General features: G+C 42.4%; 2 protein-coding genes and 1 long non-coding RNA gene across 8 annotated transcripts; 1 reads left to right on the top strand and 2 right to left on the bottom strand.

Annotated features, from left to right (window-relative positions):
* Positions 1 to 113: 113 nt before the first annotated feature.
* Positions 114 to 24,276, bottom strand: fancm (FA complementation group M). 6 transcript variants are annotated; one of them, XM_011618159.2, is made up of 23 exons: positions 23,511 to 24,276; positions 23,263 to 23,435; positions 22,790 to 22,867; positions 22,538 to 22,696; positions 12,734 to 12,865; positions 12,151 to 12,283; positions 11,904 to 11,996; positions 11,688 to 11,792; positions 11,239 to 11,417; positions 10,624 to 10,830; positions 10,295 to 10,535; positions 9,886 to 10,199; positions 5,280 to 6,906; positions 5,098 to 5,192; positions 3,640 to 3,702; positions 3,345 to 3,461; positions 2,953 to 3,118; positions 2,775 to 2,881; positions 2,218 to 2,690; positions 2,006 to 2,099; positions 1,608 to 1,932; positions 1,242 to 1,536; positions 114 to 1,169 (listed from the first exon to the last, which is right to left on the bottom strand). In XM_011618159.2, exons 1-23 carry the CDS (start codon positions 24,235 to 24,237, stop codon positions 1,043 to 1,045), a joined length of 6,030 nt encoding a protein of 2,009 aa, XP_011616461.2. In that variant the 5' UTR covers positions 24,238 to 24,276; the 3' UTR covers positions 114 to 1,042. The 6 variants fall into 6 exon arrangements, 5 of the variants coding, with proteins under 5 accessions (XP_011616461.2, XP_011616468.2, XP_029688881.1 ...); XM_011618166.2 differs by having other exon boundaries at positions 5,107 to 5,192; XM_029833021.1 differs by having other exon boundaries at positions 5,098 to 5,189.
* Positions 15,387 to 21,692, top strand: soul3 (heme-binding protein soul3). Its single transcript, XM_011618143.2, has 5 exons — positions 15,387 to 15,995; positions 18,736 to 18,830; positions 19,326 to 19,467; positions 19,694 to 19,877; positions 19,965 to 21,692. Exons 1-5 carry the CDS (start codon positions 15,764 to 15,766, stop codon positions 20,134 to 20,136), a joined length of 825 nt encoding a protein of 274 aa, XP_011616445.1. The 5' UTR covers positions 15,387 to 15,763; the 3' UTR covers positions 20,137 to 21,692.
* On the bottom strand, positions 18,891 to 19,339 carry LOC115248914 (uncharacterized). Its single transcript, XR_003887642.1, has 2 exons — positions 19,304 to 19,339; positions 18,891 to 19,192 (listed from the first exon to the last, which is right to left on the bottom strand). It is a non-coding gene; the product is annotated as an uncharacterized lncRNA (long non-coding RNA).
* Positions 24,277 to 24,462: the final 186 nt, after the last annotated feature.

Here is a 24,462-nt window from a genome sequence, read left to right as displayed (position 1 = left end):
ATATATATATACATATATATATGGTTATACACCACATCTTATCACAGATTTTCTGATGTTATCTATGTAAAACTGGTCATTGGTGCTGTAATTGAGGTTATGTTTGGTGTCTGGAAGTGTGAAACCATAACACTAGCCTTAAAAAGTTTCAAACTTCAAAGGATCGGCTTCTGTACTGCTCGATTCTGTCTGACTTCTGACCTTTATGAAGTTAAGTAATACGTTCGCCATGCAGGCAGGTTTAGGGGGAACTACACCGTTTCAAAAGAGAAGTTAAACTCTAATGTGTGTGCAAGGGCTGTTGAAATATTGACTTCTATTCTATTGAAGTCTATGTACATAGTCTTTTATGTATTGAGGTATTTGTAAATACAGGTGCTCAGATCTTCAGAATAATCATGTTTTTGATGCCTTGTTTTCCTAGATGTTTGCCTAAAATGATTTTTTTGCCTGTAATACAGCTGCATGCATACTGTAAAGTTTGACATAATAAAACTTACAACTAAAGCTGTTTACACGTTTTCTGAGTTTAAAAATGTTAATGGGAACATAAAATTGGGAAAATTCAAAGACTTATTGCAAATGACAAATGCGAGTGTTAAATATGCCGTTGTTTTCTGTCCTCTAGTGGTGATATAGGGTAGTTATTTTTTGACAAAATGCCTCAAAAAGGAAGAAAACATTGAAAAAAATACAAAAATAATGTTTTTTATTTAAGGAGCTTGTCACAAAATTCACCTCTTTGACTATAATTTTGAAAATATATCTTTCATCATGAAAATAAGTTATTTAATCATATACTGATTGATTTCCTCTGCCAAGTCTTTTCATGCAGAAGTTATAAAATGGGGATATTTTAAACAAAAGAGTGTTGCCTCAGATCAAACACTGTATTTATACATCATGTAAACTCTGTTCTCTCTGAATTTGTGCAAAATTGACCCTGGGGCTCTTCTCTCATGGAGAGAACAAAATTGACTACCACAATGTAGCATTAGACTGTTCAGAGAGAGCAAAAATAAAGTGTACTTCATTCTCTTTCCTATCTCTTTTTTGCTGACTTCGGTGTGTTCATGAAGAAGGAGTCACAGGAATGACGCAGGAAGCGGTAAACCTCCTCCGCTCTGGATCGACTCATGCAGCCTCCCTTCTGTAGGGCCTCAATGGAGCTGCAGGGAAAATGGGGCACAGGTGATGTCTTCTTGTTCCCTTTCTTTACCGTGAAACACCTGCAATCTTACCTGTTCATAAGTTGAGCAACCGAGCTGAAGCTGTGGCTCATATTGAGAGCATGGACGTAGTTGACTGATGGCAGGCTGAGGTACAGCTGCAGGGCCTGCTCCCTGTGTTGCCCTTTGACCTCCACAGGAACCGAGATGCCCTGGCCCTTACGCTGCTCTAATCGTGCCAGATCAGCCAGCAAGCAGGCGCTGTCTTCAACCCCGTTGCTCCACAGCAAACGCACGCCGGTCCGCACCAGCGAGCTCAGGGTTCTGTCATAGCAACGTGTCCGCTGGAAGGGACGTGATGCCTCCCCTGTAACAGAGGGGCTGCATTATTAAGCTAATCTACCTGTCAACTATAAAATACTATTTGTGCCCACTGACCAGATTTGGACCTCTCCTTCTCCACAATCAGACAAATGCGCTCAAACAAACCCTGCAGGCTCTTTACTCTCTCGCTCAGTCGCTTCCGGTTTTGTAAGGCAGCCATGTCTGACTGGCTATACCTCTCCACTGCCATGCGGTTGCTAACGATGAAGTAGCCGCCGTCGAGTGAGCAAACGTGGACCGTGACGGCGTGGCGCTGGCGCAGGCTGGTCACCAGCTCCACACTGCTGCTGAGGCAGCGACTGTCCACCACGATGCAAACAGGTCCGGGCGCAGCCGGAGACTCAGACTTGTGGGGTTCTGAGGAGGTGGCTGGGGCCATCTGGAAAAAGATTTTTTACTTTGACTTGGCCTGGAATCAAAAGCTTTCTGTTCTTTGACTAAAAATATTGTACCTCCGTTTGCTTCTTGGAGAGTAACTCTGGGTCAGGCTCCACAAAGTCCAGTTCATCGGAGAGTTTATGTTGACTTTCACACCTTTGGCGACACCTGCAGGTGAAAAAAGGGTTAAAAAGATTTTATTTGCACTTGTGTTTAATTAACCCACCAAAACTTAAAACATCATTGTGGAATCTAAATGGATGAAAGCTCATACTCTTATTTTAACCTTTCTTTTTGCTGGTTCTCAGGTACTCTCCGGGTTTTAGGCAGTAGTGAGACTTCAGATGAAGGTGCCGATGTGTCGGAGTCGCCCTGACACAGCTGCGGCCTGCTGAACTCTGCTTGTACCTCCTTCGGCCACAAGGGGGCAGAAACACCACTTTCTGCCGCGAGACTCTTTTCACAAACTTCCTCCGTCTCCTCCTCGCTGGAGTCGTTAGGGCGTATGATGCGGCGGCTCTTGGTTTCTCCGCCAGCTCTCTGCTCTGGCAGAGCTTCAGCTGCTTCCCTGGAGCCTGCAATCTTGGCCTTGTGCAGGAAAACACGCCGTCTGGTGGCATACTGCCTCTTCCCGTCTACAAAGGAGACCTCGGGCAAAAGATCAACATCTTCAGCCTCCTCTTCACTGCTCGTTAGCTCCTCCGCCTCACTGCCCACCACAAAGCTGTCCTCTGCATATGTTTCATCCATCTCAGGCACCTGAGACCAACGGTTCAGAACACGGAAGCTGGTTAGATAAATATGTAATGCTGTTAAAATGAAAAGACTATATTGAGCGTATACCTGGGAAAATATGTCCACGTTGTGATGATTTCTGTAAGACATTTTGAATTTGCCCTGGACTGCAGGGCTTCTCACTGACTTCAAATAAACACAGTGCATCTCTGAATCTGCAGGACAGGAGGACAAACTTTGAGTGCAACAGTCCCCCATGCAAATTTACTGTCCCATTTTGACCCACCATTCAGGCCCTGTGAGCAGTGTGTGTTGTTGACCACAAAGCCTTCGAGAGAGTGATTCAGCTCTTCTCCGTCTTCCTCATCCGATGACACATGCTGCCCTCCGTCTTCCTCTGACAGCTCTGCCTCTTCGTCCAGGAACTGACGTACCTTTTGGCGAACTGGGCCCTAAAAAAGATGGGAAAAGGTCAGGTCATGCTACATCAAGCTAAATTTAAATATGTTTCCGAAGTGAAACCAAAAACCAAACATCCAAACAGGTTTTCCAAATGCTGTGCTCACACATGCAGTAAACATGTTATTCACTCACACGTTGATAAAAACAACAGAATAAATGACAAATATGTATTCAGTGTCAGATCAGTGGTTTCTTCAGACACCTGTTGCCACAGACCTTGAATTTCTCCCAATGAACTGGTTCACTTGCAGCTGCCGGCTTTCTGTGCGTGAACATGGATTCATCCTGGAAATCATCATCATCAGAGAGAGCGCCACCCGCCACCTCTTCAGGCTGGATTAGAACGGGAGCATTAAAAAACATGTGCTGTTAACGTCTTGGCTTGTGGTACATGATTCATTTACGACGAGCTGGCAGAAACAATGCATAGACAACGGGTCATGTTATAATCAAATCAGATGCGCTTATAGGTCCCTGTGTCGTAACATTCCGCTAATGAAGAACACCTTACTGTATGGAAAGCAGCCAAACGCTTCCTGTTCCCAACCACTGGGGAGTCCACATCGCTCTCCACCTGACAGAGACAACATACGTTTTTCCATCTGCACTTTCCTTTCAGACGCATGGGTCAATACGGCTTTTGTCTAATAAATATGTTCGGGAGAAATTTCAAGGCCTAATTGGAAAGTGCTTTTTCTTTTGCCGCTTGCAACCCAGTTGCCATGACAACTGCAGATGGTTTATAAATGAAGGTCGAAGGCAGCACAAGCTGTCAACACACGTGGACCCCAAACTTTGTTGTTTCTGTATCACGTGTTTTTCTGTTTTTATACCAAAATTGATGTCAATATATATTAGTTTATGTATATAGGTCTCTTTAGACACAAGGCTACACAGAGTGTGCTATACGGCATATAATTAAATACATATATATAAAAACATCACATTAAAAGAAAAAGCAGAGAGCAGACTTCAATTGTTGGAAGTTACCGTACTTGCACAAGGAAGGATCATAGAAACTAAAAGCTGCTTCACCTTGTTTGTTCCTGACCCTGCTAACCCTGATTAAAACTCTCACTGAGGACGTGAGAGGTCAGGATGTTTCAAGCAGTGAGATTTTATAGTCAATTCTTAGACAAACAGGCAGCTAATGCAGTAATTTAACACCCTCTCCGTGTTAGTGAGGACTTGCTGTAGCTGTCAGGCTGATTTTTTTTTTTTTTCCTAAGACCCATTGCAATAATCCTACCTGTTGAACACAAATGCATGAAAAAGTTTTCTGAATCTTATTTTTAGTTAGAAATCCTTTAATTCTTTTAACATTTTGTTTGATGGCAGTAAGTTGATTGTATTATTGTCCTAATGTGGTCGTTAAGGTTCAGGACTGAGTCCATGATTAAAGATTTCTGGCCCGTTCATTGTCTTAAACGACACGGAGTCAAGGTGATAACTGACTTCTAACTGCTCCTTTTTGGGGCCGAAAACAACTATCTCAGTCTTTTCTGGGTTCAGTTGCAAAAAGTTCTGACACATCCAGTCATTGATTTCATTTATGCATTTCCTCGGCAAATATAAGTGCCTGCAGTAATTAGATGAAAGTGGTATAAAGTGTTGTGTCATCTGCAGAATTATGATAGCAGATGTTACATTATTCTATAACCTGAGCCAGAGAGAGAATGTAGATATTAATAAAAGAGGTCCAATAAAGGACCCACGGGGAACTCCACAAGTCATACCCTCAGTCCATAAGTCCATTCTTTTATTGCTACAGTATGTAAACACAATCTTGCCCTGTCCTGAGATGTACTTTGTGCACTTAGTGAATAAAGATCACAATCCTATAATGTAATAAAAGCTTTGCCTCGGTCTGTTAAAATTCCATTTTCTACTTGTATAACTCTTGAGTCATGAAAAAGATTTCCTGACCTTTTACAGAGCAAATCTTTAACTCGATTTTTTTGTGACAAACCTTATTTACCCTTTGGGATGCCAGCGGGTCGGCCCTCTTTGGTCCTCTTCGTTTATGGACCGCGACTTCATCCTCACTGTCACTGCTGCACTCTGCTGGGAAAGAGATGAAGTTCAGACTTCAGGAGCCGCCGCAAAGCAAATACCATAAAGTCAGGAAATTTCTTGATGGGGAAAACCTACGTGGATGAGGAGGCAAAGGTTCTGCACAGACAGACTCCTGGTTCACTTGATCACTCAGACGCCTCCGTTTTAAGCTGGAGAGCACAGACGGGGTGCGGGGACTGCTAGGACTGGGCAAGATGATCCGTCTTGCTCGTGTTGATGTGATCGGGGATGGGAAAGCATCGCCTTTAGGTGGGGAAGCAAAGAAAGAGGACACTGACCTCCTCCTGTGCTCTGACGACATTTGTGGTGTCGATAACTTGGGTTCATTTGGCTGTATTGGCCTTTTGTGAAAGTAACTGCATGGTGTGGAAGAGTCTGCCTGCTTTAGAGGCAGTGCGGAGGCAGAGGCCCAAGGGCCAGGATCGTCCTCTCTGTCTTCATCGGAGTCATCCAGTGAATAACCCAGGTCAAAGTTGACAGAGAAGAGGTCGTGAGACTTGTCAAATGAACTCCGCTGCCCCTGTAGATCTGATGTGACCGCGTTGTCTGTGGTGTTCTGGGCTGTCTGAGCCCTCACCTGCAGAGCGTCAGCTGTAGGATTAGTTGCCGCATCGTCTCCGTGCATTTCTGTTGATCTGCAGGGATTGTGAGCTGCCTGTTTTGCAGGGGACATCCTAGGACTGACTCCAGGAGTGGGGACATCTGGGATTGTCATCTGCAGGAAGGCTTCCTCGTCCCCAAACAGGTCCAGGCTGTTGTCCATCTGTGGGTCATCTTTCACGCCATCTGTCCACTCCCACACTTCCTCGTCTCTCATGTCGTCCCCACAGCTTGGGTTTTCCTCGGCCATACGTGCGATTTTTATTTCTTCATCCATCTGATCCACTTGTTTGCTATCATCGCAGTCATTTTCTTCTTCATTATCTTCATCATCAAAAATTGCATCCCAGGTCAGACCCCCTGCTGGCTTTTTGCCCTTGCTGGCGCTCTGCTCCACGTGAGCTTGACTTTGGGGGATTTCTCTGTTCTCCTGACCCACAGAACACTTGGCTGAGTCTGACGTCTTGGGATCATGCTCAGGATCACTCGCCATCACGTCATCGTCAACGTCTTCAAGGTCCAGCGTAAAGCTAACCGGAAAAGGAGGGAGACAAAACAGTGGAGGAGCGGTCACGTCCGGGTCTAAGTGTTCAATCAGTGATGGAGGAGATTGAGACAGGAGCGCCTCAACATTGGCCAGGATGACTTTCAGATTCTTGTCTCCCCCTGGGTTGATTTTAGCCGAGGGGGGCGAAGATGCTGATCTCCATTTAGGAAGGTAGAACATTGTCTGAAGATCAAAATCTTCATCTGAACGTACAGGCTCGACCATCGTCCCGTCCGTTTTTGTGTCATGCTCATTGATGATAACATCATCAGACAAATCGACCTCTGGAAAACCTTCCACAGGTCCTGGGCCGTGTGTGAGGTCATCATAGGAGTCCTTTGAATCTTGAGGATGTGAAGGTCTTTGTTGTAATGCACCAGAAAGCCTTTCAGGGATACCTTTGAGATCTGACGACACGGAGCGAGCTGGTTCACATTTGTTGATGATCAATTTGGGGCAATTCTTTGAGTTCTTCTTCATCTTCTGTCCCTTTTTAATATGGTCATCGGGTTGGTGGAGATAAGGAAGAAGGTCTTGCTCATAAAGGCATTCGCCCTAAACAAAGGAAACATGGAAAACGATACCGGTGTGTTATAGTCAACATTAATATCCATCAAAAGCACAAATGAAGGCACATAGTTACACAAAGTTTCATCGTAAATATTAGCCAAAACAATATTCTCTCCATTTGAACCCAATACACACAACTCTGTCAAATTTGCAAAGCACATGACATGGAAATGATTCAACAAGAGTGGTATCCTGCAGGGACTGCCAGGGTGCCATCAAACCTGTGGTCAGCAGGCTCAAGATGTTCTGTGAAGCAGAAAGCCCACATAATCCTACCAGCACGTAAAACCCTCCACATCATTGTATTCCAGTCACACTTCTAAGTAATTAAACTGATGCTAAAGTGTAAAAATGCCCGATTTCATTCCTTGATTTTATGATCAAGCATGAAGAGAGTATGTTATTCCAGTCTTCCCACCTCCTGGTGATAAATGCTGCGGGTCAACATTTATACACTCCTGGCAGGGGTACAGTGCTGACAAGTGGAGCGTGTTGTTAGTGGACAACATGCTGTTTCTCTCTGACCCACAAATTTCCCTCAAATCAAATGCACTTCAAAAGTCTTGCTTTTGTTTGGAAAGTACGGCTAAGCCAGCCTGGACAAAGACATGCAGAGGCAGAAATCGGACTTTAATGGGTCAAACTCTGCAGAGGTAGACATCTTTCAAATATAAGTGGAAATAGCTGTACCAGAGTTCAGCTCTTAATATGTACGACAATTACTCTTTTAACAATATGATGACACACGTTCATAAAATTCATTTACTGCATATCAGTGTTGTTTAATGAACAACTAATTCAAATTTGTAGCCAGCAATATGTTTAAACGATCTACCATGCATCTGAATCTAACTAAACTTGAAAATTAATATGTCAAGTGATTTATTTTAACCTAAAATAACTTTAAAAAGAGATACATACGTCTTTACAGAAGATCACAAAATGAAAACAAAATCAATGACAACTTTGTTCTCTTCTCTTTTCTCATGAGACCCCATTTCACTTTAAGGCACTCTCGAACAGTTGCTGTAGGATTAACCTTAACCCCTGGCCCACATTTAATTAATAATCAGATTAAGGTCCTGGATCCTGACATGCTGCAGTCTGAAATAAACTTAATCACGAGGATGCAGAGAAAAGGCGAGTGTGGTGGAAAGGTTAGATATTCTCCCCCAAAGTGCAGGATGAGCTGACTGAATTAGAGATCTGAACTTCCTTTGATAAACATCCAACACTGTGAAAGAGGACCTTGACTGAGCCCAAAGTGATGGCTAAAAACAGGTTACCTGCATGTGAAATAACCTGTTAAAGGAAGCCAGTATCTCTCTATTCACAGCAGTTAAAGCTAAAAGTGAGTGATTGGTTCCTACTATGCCAGCTCTGGACATTACCCTCAGAGACAAACTCTCACAGACATCGACAGCGGTTGGCAGTGGATGCCACAGGTCTTGGAAGTTCTCATGCGTCTCATGAGCTGAGCAATTTTGCAGCCGGGCCTCTTTGGCAGAAACCAAGGTTTTCACCTGGTTCCTACATCTTAATCCAGATTCTGATTTAATAGACTGGAGCCCATGAAAGCACCATCCCGGAAGAAACAAAGAACCCATTAAGGAATATGCCGTTGCATACGGTTTCATCACTTAAGAAATTAGATTGATTTGTCTTTGTCATCTTCTCCGTCAGCACGCTGCGCATGTAGGCCAACAAAACCTGACCTACTTTTAGCTTCCTGGTTTTATGTAATGGCTCAGAGAAGCCTTTCGTAATCACAGCAGAGGAGGCCGCCCGCTTGTACGTGTGCTCTGTGTCCTGACATAAAGTGAAAAGCAAGACGGTGAAAAACAGGGTGGTTGTGAACGCAACCTGGGAGAAAAGTGCCTCGAATTTGAAGGATGGCTTCGGGCAAACAGAGGGTGAAGTGAAGGGGTATGACCGGGCCAAAAAAAAAAATTGAATTGAATTTAAGTGCTTTATTGTAAATCTGTTTTGTTCGCCCTTAATGGCCTCTTTGCGAATTCAGGTCAGGTGGGTAAGCTGTTGCAGGTTATGCTTCTCAAAGTGTACAAGCAAGAAGCAACTTCATTATCCACATTTTGTACACATTTGGAAATTCTGTGCTGTATGGTGCTTTTTTTCGCAGTATATTTAAGTAAAACAGAAATCACAAATTTAAACTTATTTACTGCATAAAATATAATCAGCAGAGGCTTGACGATATCATCTTTGGGCAGGAGCTTAATTATGACCTACCTGTGTCAGATAACCTGAGAAACCTGAGAAAATACACAATGGTGAGATCATTCTTGCTCGATTAGATTCTGGAGAAACCGAATAAGATTCCCCAGCTCCTGCTGACCCCCTGACCTGGCTGACATTACCGATCCAACATTGCCGCTATAACATGTAGCAGCCGAGTCCAGTAAAATACGGTCAGTAAAATGACAGTACCGTTAAACCAGAATTATGAGCGGGATAATCAAGGTCATCCAACTTTACAAATATTTTAGCATCAGCTCCACAACACAGCCCTCGTGTTTCATCTATATTAGACCCTGGCTGCTGCGTAATGTGGTTTCTGTTTTAAAAGAAGAGCTTTTGCTTTTTATTCTATATTTATTTCTGTTATTTTTTAACTTTGTTTGAGAAAATCAGATAAAGAGCAATAGCCTGAAAAAATCCTGCTAAAGATAAAAAAAATGTAAAAACTATGACGACAACAACATCGTGGAGCCTGTTTATCACATTCGGAATGTGCCTTCGAGGCCTAATTGATGAATGTAGTAAGACACAGTTGAGTGTTCACATGAGGCTCAGCTGACTCTTTGTAGCCTGCAGAGCTTATAAATCTGTTTTTGTTTCATAAATGCAGTTACATTTTGCTGTGAGAGTGGGACTGTTAATAGCCATTTCTACTCTTTTTCGATCCAAGAATGTGATCACATGGTATAAACATTTGACCCTTACCTCATTTTCCTCTTTCATATTGTCAATGAGCTCCATCACCTCGATGAAGTGCTGGCAGCGGGCTGAATGATTAATCACATGGGTTGGAAGTGATTTGTGCTGCCAGTGTCTCCATTCAGACAGAGACAGCTCTCTGGAAACCGACCTCTGAGTCTTAGAGAGGTTGTCCTTTGGGGGATCAGCAGGCAGGGACACGAACTGTGACTGTTTTAGGACTGGATGAGGTTCATCTTCCCGCAGTCTCACCGTGGAAGCCCACTTGGAAAATTCAGCACTGCTCAGAAAACCATCTGATGCTGTGCTCTCCTGGTGAACTGGCACATAGGACAGACACAGTTTGAGAAATTCCATGTTCGGCTGCTCCAATAAGAACATGTATTAACCGGAATTCACTCGCCACCTCACTCACTCAAGTTTTGAGGGTGGATGAGAGACGCCCGTCCCTCGGACCGCGACCTTCTTCCTCTGACGGATCGCCTGCTGCTCTCCTGGTGGTCAAACTGGCCACAGGTGATGTGCATCTTGTGAAGGGTTGGGATCAGGCCCTGGGGCAGCATGCGGGGACTACTAGGGTACATGTGGAACCTGCATTTGTTGCCAGTGATTGACTTGTACACGTTGCGCTTGTTGCTCTGGCTCTGGTTGTACGTCTGACAAAGGTAAACAGTTTGTTGGAAGTAGCTCTGATGTGGCAAGTTAATCATGTCGAGGTGCATCAAACCTTTGGTTTCCACTCACCCTTTCTTCACGCCCCTCAGACAGAATGACAACAATTCGCCCCTGCCGCTTACGACCAGTGCGGCCCATTCGCTGCACGAGGCGAGTGGGGTTCTTCTGTGCATCAAAGCAAACGATGAGGTCGACCTCTCCGATATCTAGCCCCTCTTCTCCGACACAGGTCGACACCAGCGTGTTGAAGCCTCCCTGACGAAACCTGTGCACCACCTTAAACACAAGAATAGACACACAAAAAAAGACAGGATTTTTTTAAGGCAAAATGTTTATCAATATTTACCATTTCCATAAAATCCCCTAGTCATTTCTGGTTTCCAGATATACGTCCTAACTTTGTCATCTGAAGCCTTCTAATAGATAAAAATCCCCACATGTATTCAGGTGAGGGCCTTTTACACAAGCATCAATTTTTGCAAGTTCTGTGAAAATGTCACTGGCTGCAAAGATGCATTGCTAAGCAACCAGCAGGAAAATGATCAGAAAAGCGGCCACAGTAAGTAGTTTTACAAGAACACACGTCCACAGCACGATTACCACACTGTGGCTTACATGATTGCCAATTACATTTGCTGTAATTCTCAGTGGATCAATGAGTGTTTCTCAAACAAGCATTTCTACCTCCAGCTGCTCCTTCTGGGTGAAGCCTTTGACTCCCTTCCCAGCCGATGCTTGACCCATAAAAGTCATGACCCTTATCAGCGGAGCATGGCGGTTCAGCATAGCTGCAATTTCCTGTACGCTCTCACGGAACGATGAAAAGATCATCACGCGCGTGCTCACCTCCTGCGTGCCACAATCTGGAAATGCATAAGAAGAATGGGGAAAGATTTATTGCAGTACTGTAGACACAGCTTAGCTCTCCAAATACAATATAATAGTTTAAACATAATTTAGATATGAACTACCTGCGGCTATAAAGATCGCGTTAATATGTTGCACTATAAGCACCATGCAGTTTCCTCCTTGTTGTTTTAGAACACTAAGCGAACTATAGATCTCAGCTTTGAATTTGAACTCCTCCTGCATGACTGAGTCATATCCCTTCTCCTGCTCCAACAATACCTCACCGGTTTTGTCTGCGGAGCTTCCAGCCCGCAGTCTGAAATGCTGCAGCACCACGTCCTCCAGCTTCTGCAGTTTGGGGTGACTGTATATGAATGGCTCGTCTGATTCTACAAGTATTGGGAGGAGAGAATGTTATTCAAACATATATTGTTTCCAAGGACCTTGTTTTTATGTTTTAATTGGATGCCCCAGATATGGATATCTGATGTGTCACATACCAGCAGACTGCTTTACAAACATTGCTTCCATCTCTTGGTAAAGATCCATAAATACAGGAGTTCTCTGCAGCTCATTTCTGGCCCTGGACATTTCTGTGTCCCACCAAGTGCAGGGAACATGTGTTAAAAAATCTGAAATATGCTACATAGGTTGTTATTAAAAGATCGAAACACTGCACTGATGAAAGAAGCGTGCAAATGTGGGGGAAGAAATACGCTAATACAGCCTGAAGGTAAGGCGACTGACCTCTGGATCCATCCATGATCCCCTGGAAATAAAGGAAGAGGGATCGGAGCCCCATCTGCATCAGGAGCTCATAGCCATGGTACAGGCTGATGCAAAGGGCAAAATCCCCCTCTAGAACTCCCTGCTGAGGACCCTGTGGAGAGAAGAACTCTCAACTATCAACCCCACTATCCACTGAAAAAATATAAGCAAACAAGAATAGTTAGATTATAGCATAAACTTCAAGCTCAGTTTAACAAGTACAGTGCAACTCCCTTCAAAACCACCACAGGATTTACAGTAATTCACATTTCTCCAACTATGCAGGAACAATGAGAGAGGTTTAAATTGAGGTAAAACTGTTTCACAATCCACTTTGAGAAGACTGGCAGCTTAACACACAACTCAATCAATTGTAATTTGTGGCAGAAGCAAATCCACTGTGCACAAAAAATCTATATAGTTATAAAATATCAGCCAGTGCAGCTGATATCAATAATCTGCATACTTCAAAATGCCTCACTGCAAAAACCTGGTGAATCTTTTTATGCTGACAAGCTCATGATACCAAATTGATTGAATAATGGGTGCTTAGAGTCCATGCCTTGATGTGCGGCAGCGGGTTCTTGCGGAACTGATCCCTGGCGAGGATCAGCTGATATTTGCTGAGAGTTCGCAGGTCCTTGTGCGCCATCACCCTGCTTTGAACCAGGCGAGATGTGAATTTCTCGAGCACCTGCAGGAGGCACAGACAGGAGTCAGGTCATAACTAAAGAGCCATTTCCTGAGTTCATGAGGCATGAAACCGACATATTGAGAAATGCTTTTTTTTTTAAAAGAGTCCAACTATGAATAAATATCAAATCAAATCCCTATTGTGACATTGGCAGCCAAACCTTGAAGCTTAATCCCTCCTGAAACTGTGACTGATTTTGATTAAACAAATGAAGGATGTATTGCTACATTAAAACAAGTTTTAGTCCTTCATATTTTATTTTGGTCCTCATATTGATAGAATATCAGAGACAGGATCATCTTTATTATACACAATAATGTGAATACTTCTTAAACAGAATGGATTTAATAGCCTCACTTTGATCAACAGCCTAAAAATGAGTGGGCCTATTCTTTTTTCCAGCCTCATCTACTAATACATGGAGGAGAGATGGAAGCCATTTTTGTGGCACACTGCTGTAACATCTATTCATCCACAAGGCTAGATGTAATGTGAGTAAGTGGGCTTACATTTTGTGATGCAATTTAGTTTTTAAATGGTGGAGGAGAGAAAACAGAGCATTGTTGTGTGGCATCGTGTTTGTTCTTGAAATTTACAAAATGCTTTTTTAATTTCATTGTTCATTTGCAATATAACTCAGGTGCAATAACACTGATTGTTTCTGATCATACAGTACATAAACTAGGACACGCTTTCACTCCTAAATTAAAAAAAGTACGTGAAACCAGCTGTCTGCCCCCATTCTTCTATTCATTCAAAAGATGGGAGAAATTTGATTCTACACCAAGCTTATGAAGATAAAGGCAAAGGGTTAAATAACAGCCTTTAATTCCTTTAGCCTTTAAAACAATGTTCAGCAGAATTCGACAGGTACATCAACCAGCTCAAAACTATCCATCTATAGAAGATAAAGAGGTCAGTCCATTATTAGGGCTTTGAGTCAGCTCATATGAAAGGTTTTTCATTCAAAACCGTACGTAAAGGACGGTTGCCTAACCAAATCTGTTGACAAACCACTTGTAAATCAAAGGATAAAATCAAAATATATTGTGTATATGATGCATGATGGAGCTGGACCTGAGGAGCAACAAGTATTTTTAAAAGAGGACATCACATACATTTCTGTTTACAGGACGAGAGAAAAGGTTACTCTAGCTATATTTTTAATGACTGAATAAGAACTATGACTACACAAGTATCCTCTCTCGAGTGCCAGTGATGTAAGGCCAAACGCAATCAGCATGTTGTGGTGTGTGTGTGGGGGTGGATTAATATTGAGGTCCACTGTTTGGCAGGGGGCTATTAGGTCAATGGCTCCCCATAGAGTGTTGTGTGTGTTTTTCGATACATGTTAAAGCTTTACATCCACGCTCACCCGCAGACTAGATAGTTGCGTAATCTCTTTGCTACGTGCACATCGATGGGTGCAAGATGGTGGCTGGCTGCTGGAGCGTCAATGATGACATACAAAATTTTGTTTAGTGCCCTCAAGCGAACAAGTTCATTATCTCTACAAGGGAACTGTTTGTCTTCCACAACTAACATTAAAAAAATATATCAATAGAACAAAACATGAAAAAAATTGACCCAAAGCAAAAAACACAAAATTAACTGATGGCACAAATAGAAATAGTTTATCCTGTTTTGTTTTTTTTACACTATACTGCCAAATTATTATTACTAAGATATTCATTTCTTGTTCAGTTCAATAACAGTAATGTTACCCTGCAGCAGGGCATTTCAGATGAGCTAAAGCTTTTAAAAGGTATACAATGCTACATCAATTCACACTGTGTGCATGGCAAAAATGTCTGATATTCACAGTAATTAAATGATCATAAGAATTAATACTAATCTAAGAAAAATAAAGATGGGTATCACAGTGAGTTTTCATGTTAAGATACTAAGGTTTTAAATTAAGGGGTTCTGTTTTGGTATGTTTTATCTGTTTGACTGTGGTGTCCTTTAAATCTGTGACTGCTGCCTTTAAATCTACAATCCTAGTCTGTTTAAACTGCACCGCGGGAAGAAATAAAGTGTTTTAGAATTGATTTCAATTGAATTAATTTCATTGTGGTTTCTGGTTATCATATATTTTGATTACTATTTAATCCTTTGACCTACAGTTGGTTTGTGGATAGATTGTTTCTCCAGGTAAAAATGTTAAACTCATAAAACAATAGTATTTGTTGTTAACGTGGTCCTATCAACACAGTTCTTATTTTTGTGGCCCTATAAACCACCACAAAAGATTTTAAATGAAACAACAGTGTATGTGTGTGTGCGTGTGGGGGGGGGGGTGTTGGGACAAACATAAACAATCATAAATCAAACTTTCACTTTTTAATACATGGCTGCAAATCATTTGCGTTCAGCAAGTCAAACCCATGATTCGGGTCACTGTAATGACTGTAAATTAATTACGGCTGAATGACTTATTTTTCGCTCCGACCGACCGGAAGAGGCGGAGTCAGAGTGGCCTGATCACGTGGTCTATCGTCGCTCCTCGTAAACAACTCAGATCGCCGTTCAGGCCTCAAAAACAGTCTCGCCAGGCTCCTCCGCACAGTCGACGCAGGCGATTTTTTTGCCGCCTTTAAAAAGAGAATTAGGTGCACCTTCAATTGGGGTCAGTGTGCGTTAAGGTAGTCTAAAGCGTTAGAAACGCGACTATGGCGAGCTTTTTCGAGAAAAGCGTCGTAATAATTGGTTGCTACAGCAGAAAGTAGCGGCACTCCAATCGGAAAAAGTCGCGGAGGTCCGGAGCGCAACACATCGGCGTTCAAAAGACGCGAAATTAAGTGAGCGCTGAAAGGCTGTTTCTTTCAAACTCAACATCAAATATCACAATCCTTTTTTCCAAAGCGAAGTGTCAGATCACCGCTGCGACGAGTAAAAATGGACCGCGGTGGCTGTCAAATGAGCGGCGGGGGTAGCGGTGGCCGCATCGAGCCCAACCAACCCGAGATGATCACGCTGGAGGACCTTGAGTCTTTCTCCGAAGACCAGCTGTCGGACTCGGGCAACGGCAGCCTGGAAGAAGAGGCAGAGACCATGGAGGAAGACGACGAACGGCTGCTGCGCTACTGGCAGGACGTAGCAAGAGGACACCAAGTAGAAGTTTCTCCAGGTAAAAATGTTAAAAACGACGAGGAACTCATGCGTAAAAACCCGTTCGTGTCGATGAATAATTTACTGTTCTGTTTAGCGCAGCCATTAATTAACAACGTATAATGTGATGAGTGTAAAATTAAAGGAGGCAATCACAATTTGGCATGTCTGACATACAATCCGCTGTGCAAGGCTGCGCACGGTGACCTAAATACACCGCGGAGCAGCACAATCCTTCCGTCTCCTGTAAACACGAGTTAAAGCTTCGAAAAATCCAATCAAATTACTTTTGCAGCATTCGAGGACAGCACACCGACACTAAAGAAAGTAAAAAGGAAGTCAGGACTGTCAGTCTCCGGGTTTGTTGTGAATTGCAGTTCATTTAATTGCATCTAATTAATGCAATTAATAACATAAAACAACGAGTTTACACGCACGTTTTGTACAGGTAAATCTTATTGGACGTTTCAGCGAAAACGTATTTCCATAAATGAACTATATATGTATTTCCTGGTTTTGTTGGGGCAGGTATAGCTATACAATGATTTAATTATATATATAAGAGAAGTTTTCTTTAATGGTATCTTTGTTTTGCTTCGATGGCCAATCTATTATTTCTAATATGCAATGACGTGTACTGGTGTTCTATATGTTTTTTCTTCACTTCACAGTGTGTTTAATCTATGTAAGCTGAGTGGAATGCGCTTGGTTCCGACACTGAGCAGCTGCTCAGTCTATTCTTTTAGCCTAACACCTGCATGGCCTCAATAAGTCTGTTTTCTTTCGTAAATGTACTGTATTAACAGCCTATTGTCAGAAATGTTAAGAATTGAAAGTCCCCATACTCTGTTGATGTTGACTGCACTATTTTTCTCTCTAAGTCTTTTCAATTATATTTACCACACCTTTTAAAATGGGCTATTTTTTTTGTACATCTGCAATCACACTGTGTCCCCCAGCTTCTTAGAATCACCACAGCTAAAGCAGCCTTTCTGTTGACGGTGGATCTCAGCACGGTGCGATAGCCACGTGCCAAACGTCCAAGCTGGACGCCAATTAATTCCTCAGCTCCCCAAGTAGTGTGACGTCAGTGGGGCGACAGTGGCGCTCACTAATTAATTAAATGAAGATGAGAAGGTGACGCAGGAAGGTTTGCATCTCTTAGATGAAAGAGGCTGACACGGAAGTGATCTCTGGCAAACAGCAGGCTCACAATATACTTTAATTGTAGCCAGAATAAAGGGGTAAAATGGGGCATTTCATAAGCTCTTCATCACAGTTTCTTTCTTTCTTTTTTTTTTAAATCCATGAACCACGTGTCCCAAACAGTGAGGTGTAGGACAACCCGTTCTTCCAGGATTTTGTTACACTCCTACATACAAGTGCCATTTAATCACCAATACTGGATTCACAAACCTGAACAACGTGTCCATTTAAACTAGCAAACCTCATCATATTAATTTTTGCTTTGCAGGAATACAAAATCTTGTTGTGTCTTGTAAAGCTCTAAACTAATAGGTGAAAAACCAAAACCCCTGTCTTAAATGGACCTGTATTGTATTATTTTATTTTTTTTGAAAATAGAAATAGTATGAAGGTATTCAAGAAAAGTTGTACAAGTCTGAAGAAGAAAACCTTTTTTTCTTTTGCCGAGGCATTGGGAGGGCAGGACTGAGCCCATTGTGCTGTCTTATGTTTCAATCACACTTTTTAAACTTTAGTTTAAACTTTAGTTTAAAAAGTTTGAGGCAATATCGCATCAAGCTCTGTGGTCAGGAACACTGGCGGACTAACCCTACCCACACAAACCGAAGCAATTAAAATATTTAGCCACTTTTGTGTTGCTCCTTTACAGTTGATTTATCATCAACTTTGATATCTTGACTATATTTGATCAGAGAAGCCGGCCATTGTAAGTAAAGAGAATGCACAGAGGCCTCATAGGTTATTAAAAAAAAAGCGTAAATAATGTGTTTCATAGTAGCAAATATGTTTCTACACCACCTCTGGTTGTTCGTCTGGGGTTTATGACATGAAAATCAGATCTGTATATATTTTCCCCAGTTAAGACACATAATACAGAAATTACATCGATAGGACGTGCCTTGATATGTACTACAGCCGTGCTTGTGTTGTGTCATGTTTTGGTCTCCTCTGTTAAAATGTTCCTTTCAAGTGTGTATTGTGCACGGCCCTGATCGCCCTGAGTCGTTTATCCTAAGCAGACATGAACAGAGCCTCAACCGTGTGAAAACTTTGGATACCCGACAGCAGCTTTGTTAATCATCCCATGATTGATCATAGAGCAAACGGCACAGATGTCTCTGACCCCATTGTCCTCCATCATGTCGGCTAAAGAACTGCGCTTGAGCAGGGTTCACTTGGAGCCCCACATGTTTAATAATTCAGCAATATAACAGACTTTGTTAATGCCGCATGCTTCAGTATTTTGAACGGCACAGACTGCCGCTCTGGTCGATCTTTGCTAATACATCTATTCCTGGTCTTAGGCAGCTTTAGTCTATTAGAGGTTTAGCTCACTGCAACATCCTGGCACTGCACTCGGCCCATCTGGCAATCTTTCTACACACAAACACTGCCTGCTGCAGATTAGTGAAAGCAGAGGGCATTCTGCATGGATTATAAGAGTGCTGTTAAAAAAAAATCAAACCACGGTGTAACTGTAATAAGCGCTTCAGAATATGTGTATATCTGGACTGTCAAACACCGTTTAACCTATTGACATGTGTTTGGGACAGATATGGCAGAGCCGATTCAACAGCTCACCACCAACAACCAGGGGCAGAGTCAGAGAGAGCCCGTCCCCTTCTCTCTCCTCGCACGCAAAGAGAAGGTATCCCCTGCCGAGATCACCCCAACATCTTTAAGGATTTAAAATGAAAATAGACGTTTCTAATTGGGAAGGGACGGATGGGTCTTTAATGGTGAGAGGGGAACGTCTATGCATGTCAGCAGGCACTTATGATGATCAGGTCAGCCACCTCTAAAAGCCATTCAAGCTCCTTAAGGAGATTTATAAATAAAGAGGACTAATTGGCTTAACTTGAGGTATCTGGTTCATTTTATCTTGGCTGGAGCCTGCAGTTGAACCAAAGACAATCATGGAAGACTATTCTTAGTGCAGGTTCCAGAGCTGTGGTAAAGCTGGTGTGATGACAGCAGATTTCAAACTGCACTGAAGGTCGTTCACCTGAGCTGCAGATGCATGTGAGAAATTAAAAAGTGATTTTTTTTTTTTTTAAAGAGAGAGAATTCTAGTTCTAAAAGCTTAGACTTGTTTTTCTATATTTAATGATAACTTCGTACCTGTCTTCCTTTTTCCCGCCAGTGTGGGCAGCTTCTGTATGAGAAACGCACGTATGAAAAGGGCCACTGGGCTTGCATAATGATGCGTGAGGACACTTATGAACAGAGCATCTGCTACGGTTTTATGAGGATAATGAAATACATCTGCCAGCAGAATTCCCTAGGTAAGTTTAAAGCATGTTTAAAGCATAGTGCACAGTCCCTTTTCCCTGCTATGTATTTAATTTGCCTGGGATTATCTTCAGCCTGTACATTTCATGGAAATAATAACAATTTCATTTGTAATGAAAGAACTGAAGAGGCCTCTTGGATGAGAGGCGAAACGTCTTCCAGTTGCTTTCAACAGTCCAGTTGACGCTTCGCTCGACCTTTATGGAATTTCCTTTGTAGGAGATTATCTAGGCATGACACTCCCCATCATCACAGTGGTGCGCACGGACGAGAACCACTCCGTTATATCCCGCGACGTTACTGTTGCATATTTTCTTCCAACTGAGCATCAGGCCCAGCCACCACGACCTACCGACAGTGAGATCCTCATAGAGATCTGGCCCGCCACAACTGTGTACACAAGGTGGGCGAATAAAGAAAAATGCTGGTACTCTTCTGTTGTCAACAAGCTACAATGCTCATAACAATGCACCATGCCTTCGTCCACCAGGGCCTTTACCGGTGCCACTAATGAGGTCACCATCATTGACCAGATCAATACCATGGCGGAGCTCCTAGACTCTCCTGGCCTGTGCTTTAACGACTCTTTCATCATCGCTGGCTACACCAACCCAGCCCACAGCAATCGGGCCAATGAAATCTGGTTTCTAGAGCGACCCTGAGGTGGGGGGGGGGGGGGGGGGGGCTTTAGCATTATCAACTGTACGACCCTCAAGCCTAATTAAGACTCCAATAGCACTGCCGCAAAACCAGTACAGTTTCATTCACCGCCTATACCTGAAACGACCACCAGCCGAGCACACTACACGTCAGATTATCCGTGGCCTATAACTGCAGACAGGTTTCCTCCCTATTGTGCAGCGCTCTACATACATGTTGACCACAGAGTGCTGCCAGAGACATTCAACAACCTCATAATGGCAGAAACAGGTTCCCAGTAGACATCCAGCCTTATCTATACGTTCGGTGTGCGCGTTGCAGCTACGCTGTCCTTTCGTGTTGGGGTAAAGGTCAGTGTACAACAGAAATATTGTTTTGCTGGCATTCTTCATGCTTGCTTCTGCTGTCATCTCTGCACTATGTTAGGATTCTACGTGATGTCACATTGCATATTTATATTTAAGAATAAGTGCAATATATACCAGATGGCAGATCCAGCAGCATGTTAGTACATTAATGGATGGATAAAATTGCACAGAGGAGGTCATGTGCATCACAGATGAACATGCCTATAATGATTGTTCAGAAGGGGTATAATGAGTGAATGTATGAGGTAGGAGAAGCTGTAAAAAATATCCCGGTAATACAAACCGCTGGAATCTCAACGATTTTACTGCTTAATGACAATCAGGTTACTTGCATTCGAAACACATTCTCTTCAGGTAATAGTTGCTAAGGGTAACCATATGTACAGAAAATACCTCTCTTCCCTTTTCTCATGCTTTCTCTACCTGCTACTGTGTGAATGTTGGCAAACGTGTGCATTTACTCTTTCCTGCTGCTGCATAAAAGCAAGAGAAGACGGACCACACACTTAAGCTGTACAGTATACGCTGACTATTCTCTCAAACATGTGATGGAAATGTGCATATTTTAGTTTATTATAAAAATAATTATAAAATAAAAATGATTGTTTAACATTCTATTACCAATCAAAATAGTCTATGAATTCATGGTGAACATATTTTTCTCATATGCAGCATGTATAAAGTGATATATGTCTGACCAGCAACAGCATTAATGTTAAAATCCTTATTTACTGGTTTCAAAATCAATATCTGAGGTTTTTGGGTTTTGTTTTTTTTCGGGGGGGGGATCATAATAAAGTGGACAATAAAGGATGTCTATTCAAAGTGTAATTTTATGCGTAATAAACATGTAAAGGAAATATATATATATATAAATTAAAGAGTTAAAGCTAGTGTTGGGAAGAGGCAACAATAGTAGCTGGTTGACGTCGAGACAACAAATCCAAAGAATTTCTTTTGCATTAAGCATTTTGTAGAGACCGTAAAGATATTCTTATTACACTTACAAAGCCATGATGTGTGCTGATTTTTCCTTTTCAGAATTGTCTCAATTTCCCCTTTCCTGTCTCGCTGCTTTTTTTTTAGTGTTTTGCAAATGCGTGCTGTGCAAATGTGAAAGTTCAAGTGCAACAACATGACCTGTCGTGGACGTCTTTGTTCAATAAAATATTGTCTCTTGTCTTTCAAAATGTATACCTACACAGTGTTGTCGTCATCTATATGAATCCTTACAGAAGGGCAGATTTCAATAAATCAGGGTGCAGATATAGTGTCGATTGAGAACACATCAAACAGCAAGGAAAATTTTACTTAGTTTCTGCCAGACTTTAAGTAAAAGCAGTATTATATAGTTAATGAGCCAAACATAACACATAGCCAAGTATAGTTTCAAATAAACTTAATAAAATCGGAATAAATGCTTGCATCCATCATTGTTCACACTTTTCACTTATTTGCTTTTCTATAAAGTTCAGATAATACAACAAACTGCAATAAATAAAGCTATATGCCCAACAAGGTGTGAAATCAATGTGAATAATTAATAAACATACAATAGCACGAAACTTTCCCTTGCTGTTGTCACATTCCAGCTGTCCAGCCAGATTAAAACCACAGAAGAAGCAGCTGAGTATAGACACTTGACAAGCAGAGCTTGTTAACGTTCCAGAGCTGAATACCAGACCGCCAATTGCGACAGGACGCTGCTTTCAAGAAAAGTTAATTCAAGTAATGTTAACTGAACCGGTCGAACCGACAAGAGGAAAAAACCTCAGGCTAAAAATGGGAGCTGATGATTTCCAAATGATTTGTAAATGACCACAAGGTGTCAGTAAAGAGTCAAAATACAGGATACGCTTTAATGCGTTGTCACACTTCAACTAAACTTGCCCTGTGAGCTCGACTGTAAATGCAAACTGTATTCAGATCATAAGTCAGAGTGATTTTAATATTCTTTAAACTCTGATGGTGAAATTAATTTTCTTGGGCCGAATAGAATTTTCAAATTACAAGGTGCAACTTGGATCGTGCCTACCTGGAGGTAGCGTGCCTGGTGTGCAGAAAGGATCTCTCCCAGAGGAACCACCACTTTTTCTACACTGCGCTGGTGAGAATAGGCCCTAATATCTGGGCTTTCATCTGAGCGTAGCTCAATATGGGAGATGAGCAGGTTCGACACCACTGACTGCACTGACTGCAGAAAATGAAGCAAGAAAGAAAAAACAAACAGCATGAATGTCAGTCTTAGAATGCACGTTCTGTAAGAAACAACATAGATAAAAGTCACCTTTGCATCTCCTCCTGGCGTAGCAGTTAGAGCCAGGACGCGGAACTGCAGCATCTGGCTGCAGAGTTGCCTGATCACCTTAGAGATAGAAAGAGGAGTAATTACAGGGTATTATCAATGGGGCAATTTGCCTGAAGTTAAAAAATGCTGGTTGTGGGATGGATGGTGTTCCTGAGTTCCTGGGTGTGGGGTACGACAGATAAACAGCTTTCACTGATAACAACGGCAACATAGCTCAGAGATACAGCATAGAGTGGGATATATATGATAAATGACACAATAAATGATGTTTGAAGAATTATTTGAGTGTCAAAATTTAAGAACACGTGAGAGCAAATTTACATATTTGTCTCTCCTTTTCTTTTTGGGCGAGTGAGGGCCTAGTACAGTATAGCTCGTGCATTAGCTCCTGACTTGCTAGAAACAGCCTTTGCAAAGGTAGTCTCTGATCGGTATATGACAGATCTGTTCACCTGACAATAGGCATGGTTGCCGAGCGCCTTGTGCGCTTCGTCGATCACCACGCACTTGACCTGTTGGGCAGGGCACGTCTCTCTTGACAAGTCGTTCACCATGACCTGAGGGGTGAGGAAGAAGACACGCTTGGCCCTCCAAATCTCCTGCCGTTGCTTTGCTCCTGTGCTGCCTACATGTCACAAAATGGACCTCTGTAAAGACGGTTTAATGAGAATATATGATGCTAGTGTCATGATCGGCTCACCTGTCAGCTCAGCCATGTGTGCCTGAGGGATGCCCATCACTTTATAACAGGCCTCAATCTGTTGGGCCACCAGAGGTTTGGTGGGGGCCATGAATACAATCTTTCCTGACGGATACCAGCGATAAAAGTTGTACATAACCACAGAGGCTATAAAGGTCTTTCCCAGTCCAGTGGGGAGACACACCAGTGTATTCTGAAATAGTGCAACTTCTGACATCTTCAGCTGGTACTCCCTGATTGGATAGTTAGTGGGGTATATCCAAACTTTAGCTGAAGAGCTGTCAAATCCAGGAAGGTCTTGGTACGTCTCAGTTGAAGGTGAGGCTTTGCTCCCTGTCCCTGCAGAGTCGTCACGCTGAAGTGAATGTCCACGATCATGTTGCAAGCTCTTTTCGGCCTCATAAACAGCGACCACCATGAGATCGTCGTCGTCGTCTTCAAAAGCAGGATAAGCTTCCTCTGTCCTCACTTGATCTTCAGATGCGTGTGCGGACCTCTGGCTTATTTCAGGCCAAAGAGGGTTTCCAGTAGGTTTTGCTTTAGCCGCCTCTGTTGTGTTGCTCTGGGTAGTTTGAGGTCCTCCGGCAGGTTTCCTGCCATCCTTTGTCGGTTGAACAACTTTACTTTGATTATTGGATCCACCCCAAGTCTGGAATAAAGTTCTTTGATTCAAACCTTTACTCATTTTTGTTATTTGCTGTGGAAAAAGGTTGAGAAAAGGTCCCATGTGACGAGTAGCAGCATTTCAACAAGAACACAAACACAGACCACTTCCGCTCTGGTTCTACCAAAGCAAAACACCGTTTACATAAAATGTTCTTTTTCAACTTTTTTCCACATATATTTTATTTTTAAAACATTATTAATGTATATTTATGCAAATTTATTGAAATTACAGAAGAAAAAAACAACATTACGTGGTTAGTTTTTGCAATGAAGCTTTTAATGTTTT

This window comes from Takifugu rubripes, chromosome 2 (assembly GCF_901000725.2).
Source record: "Takifugu rubripes chromosome 2, fTakRub1.2, whole genome shotgun sequence".
In the NCBI taxonomy this organism is placed as follows: domain Eukaryota; kingdom Metazoa; phylum Chordata; class Actinopteri; order Tetraodontiformes; family Tetraodontidae; genus Takifugu; species Takifugu rubripes.
Note: the sequence above shows the minus strand (reverse complement) of the source record. Positions and strands in the feature narration are given on the sequence as shown.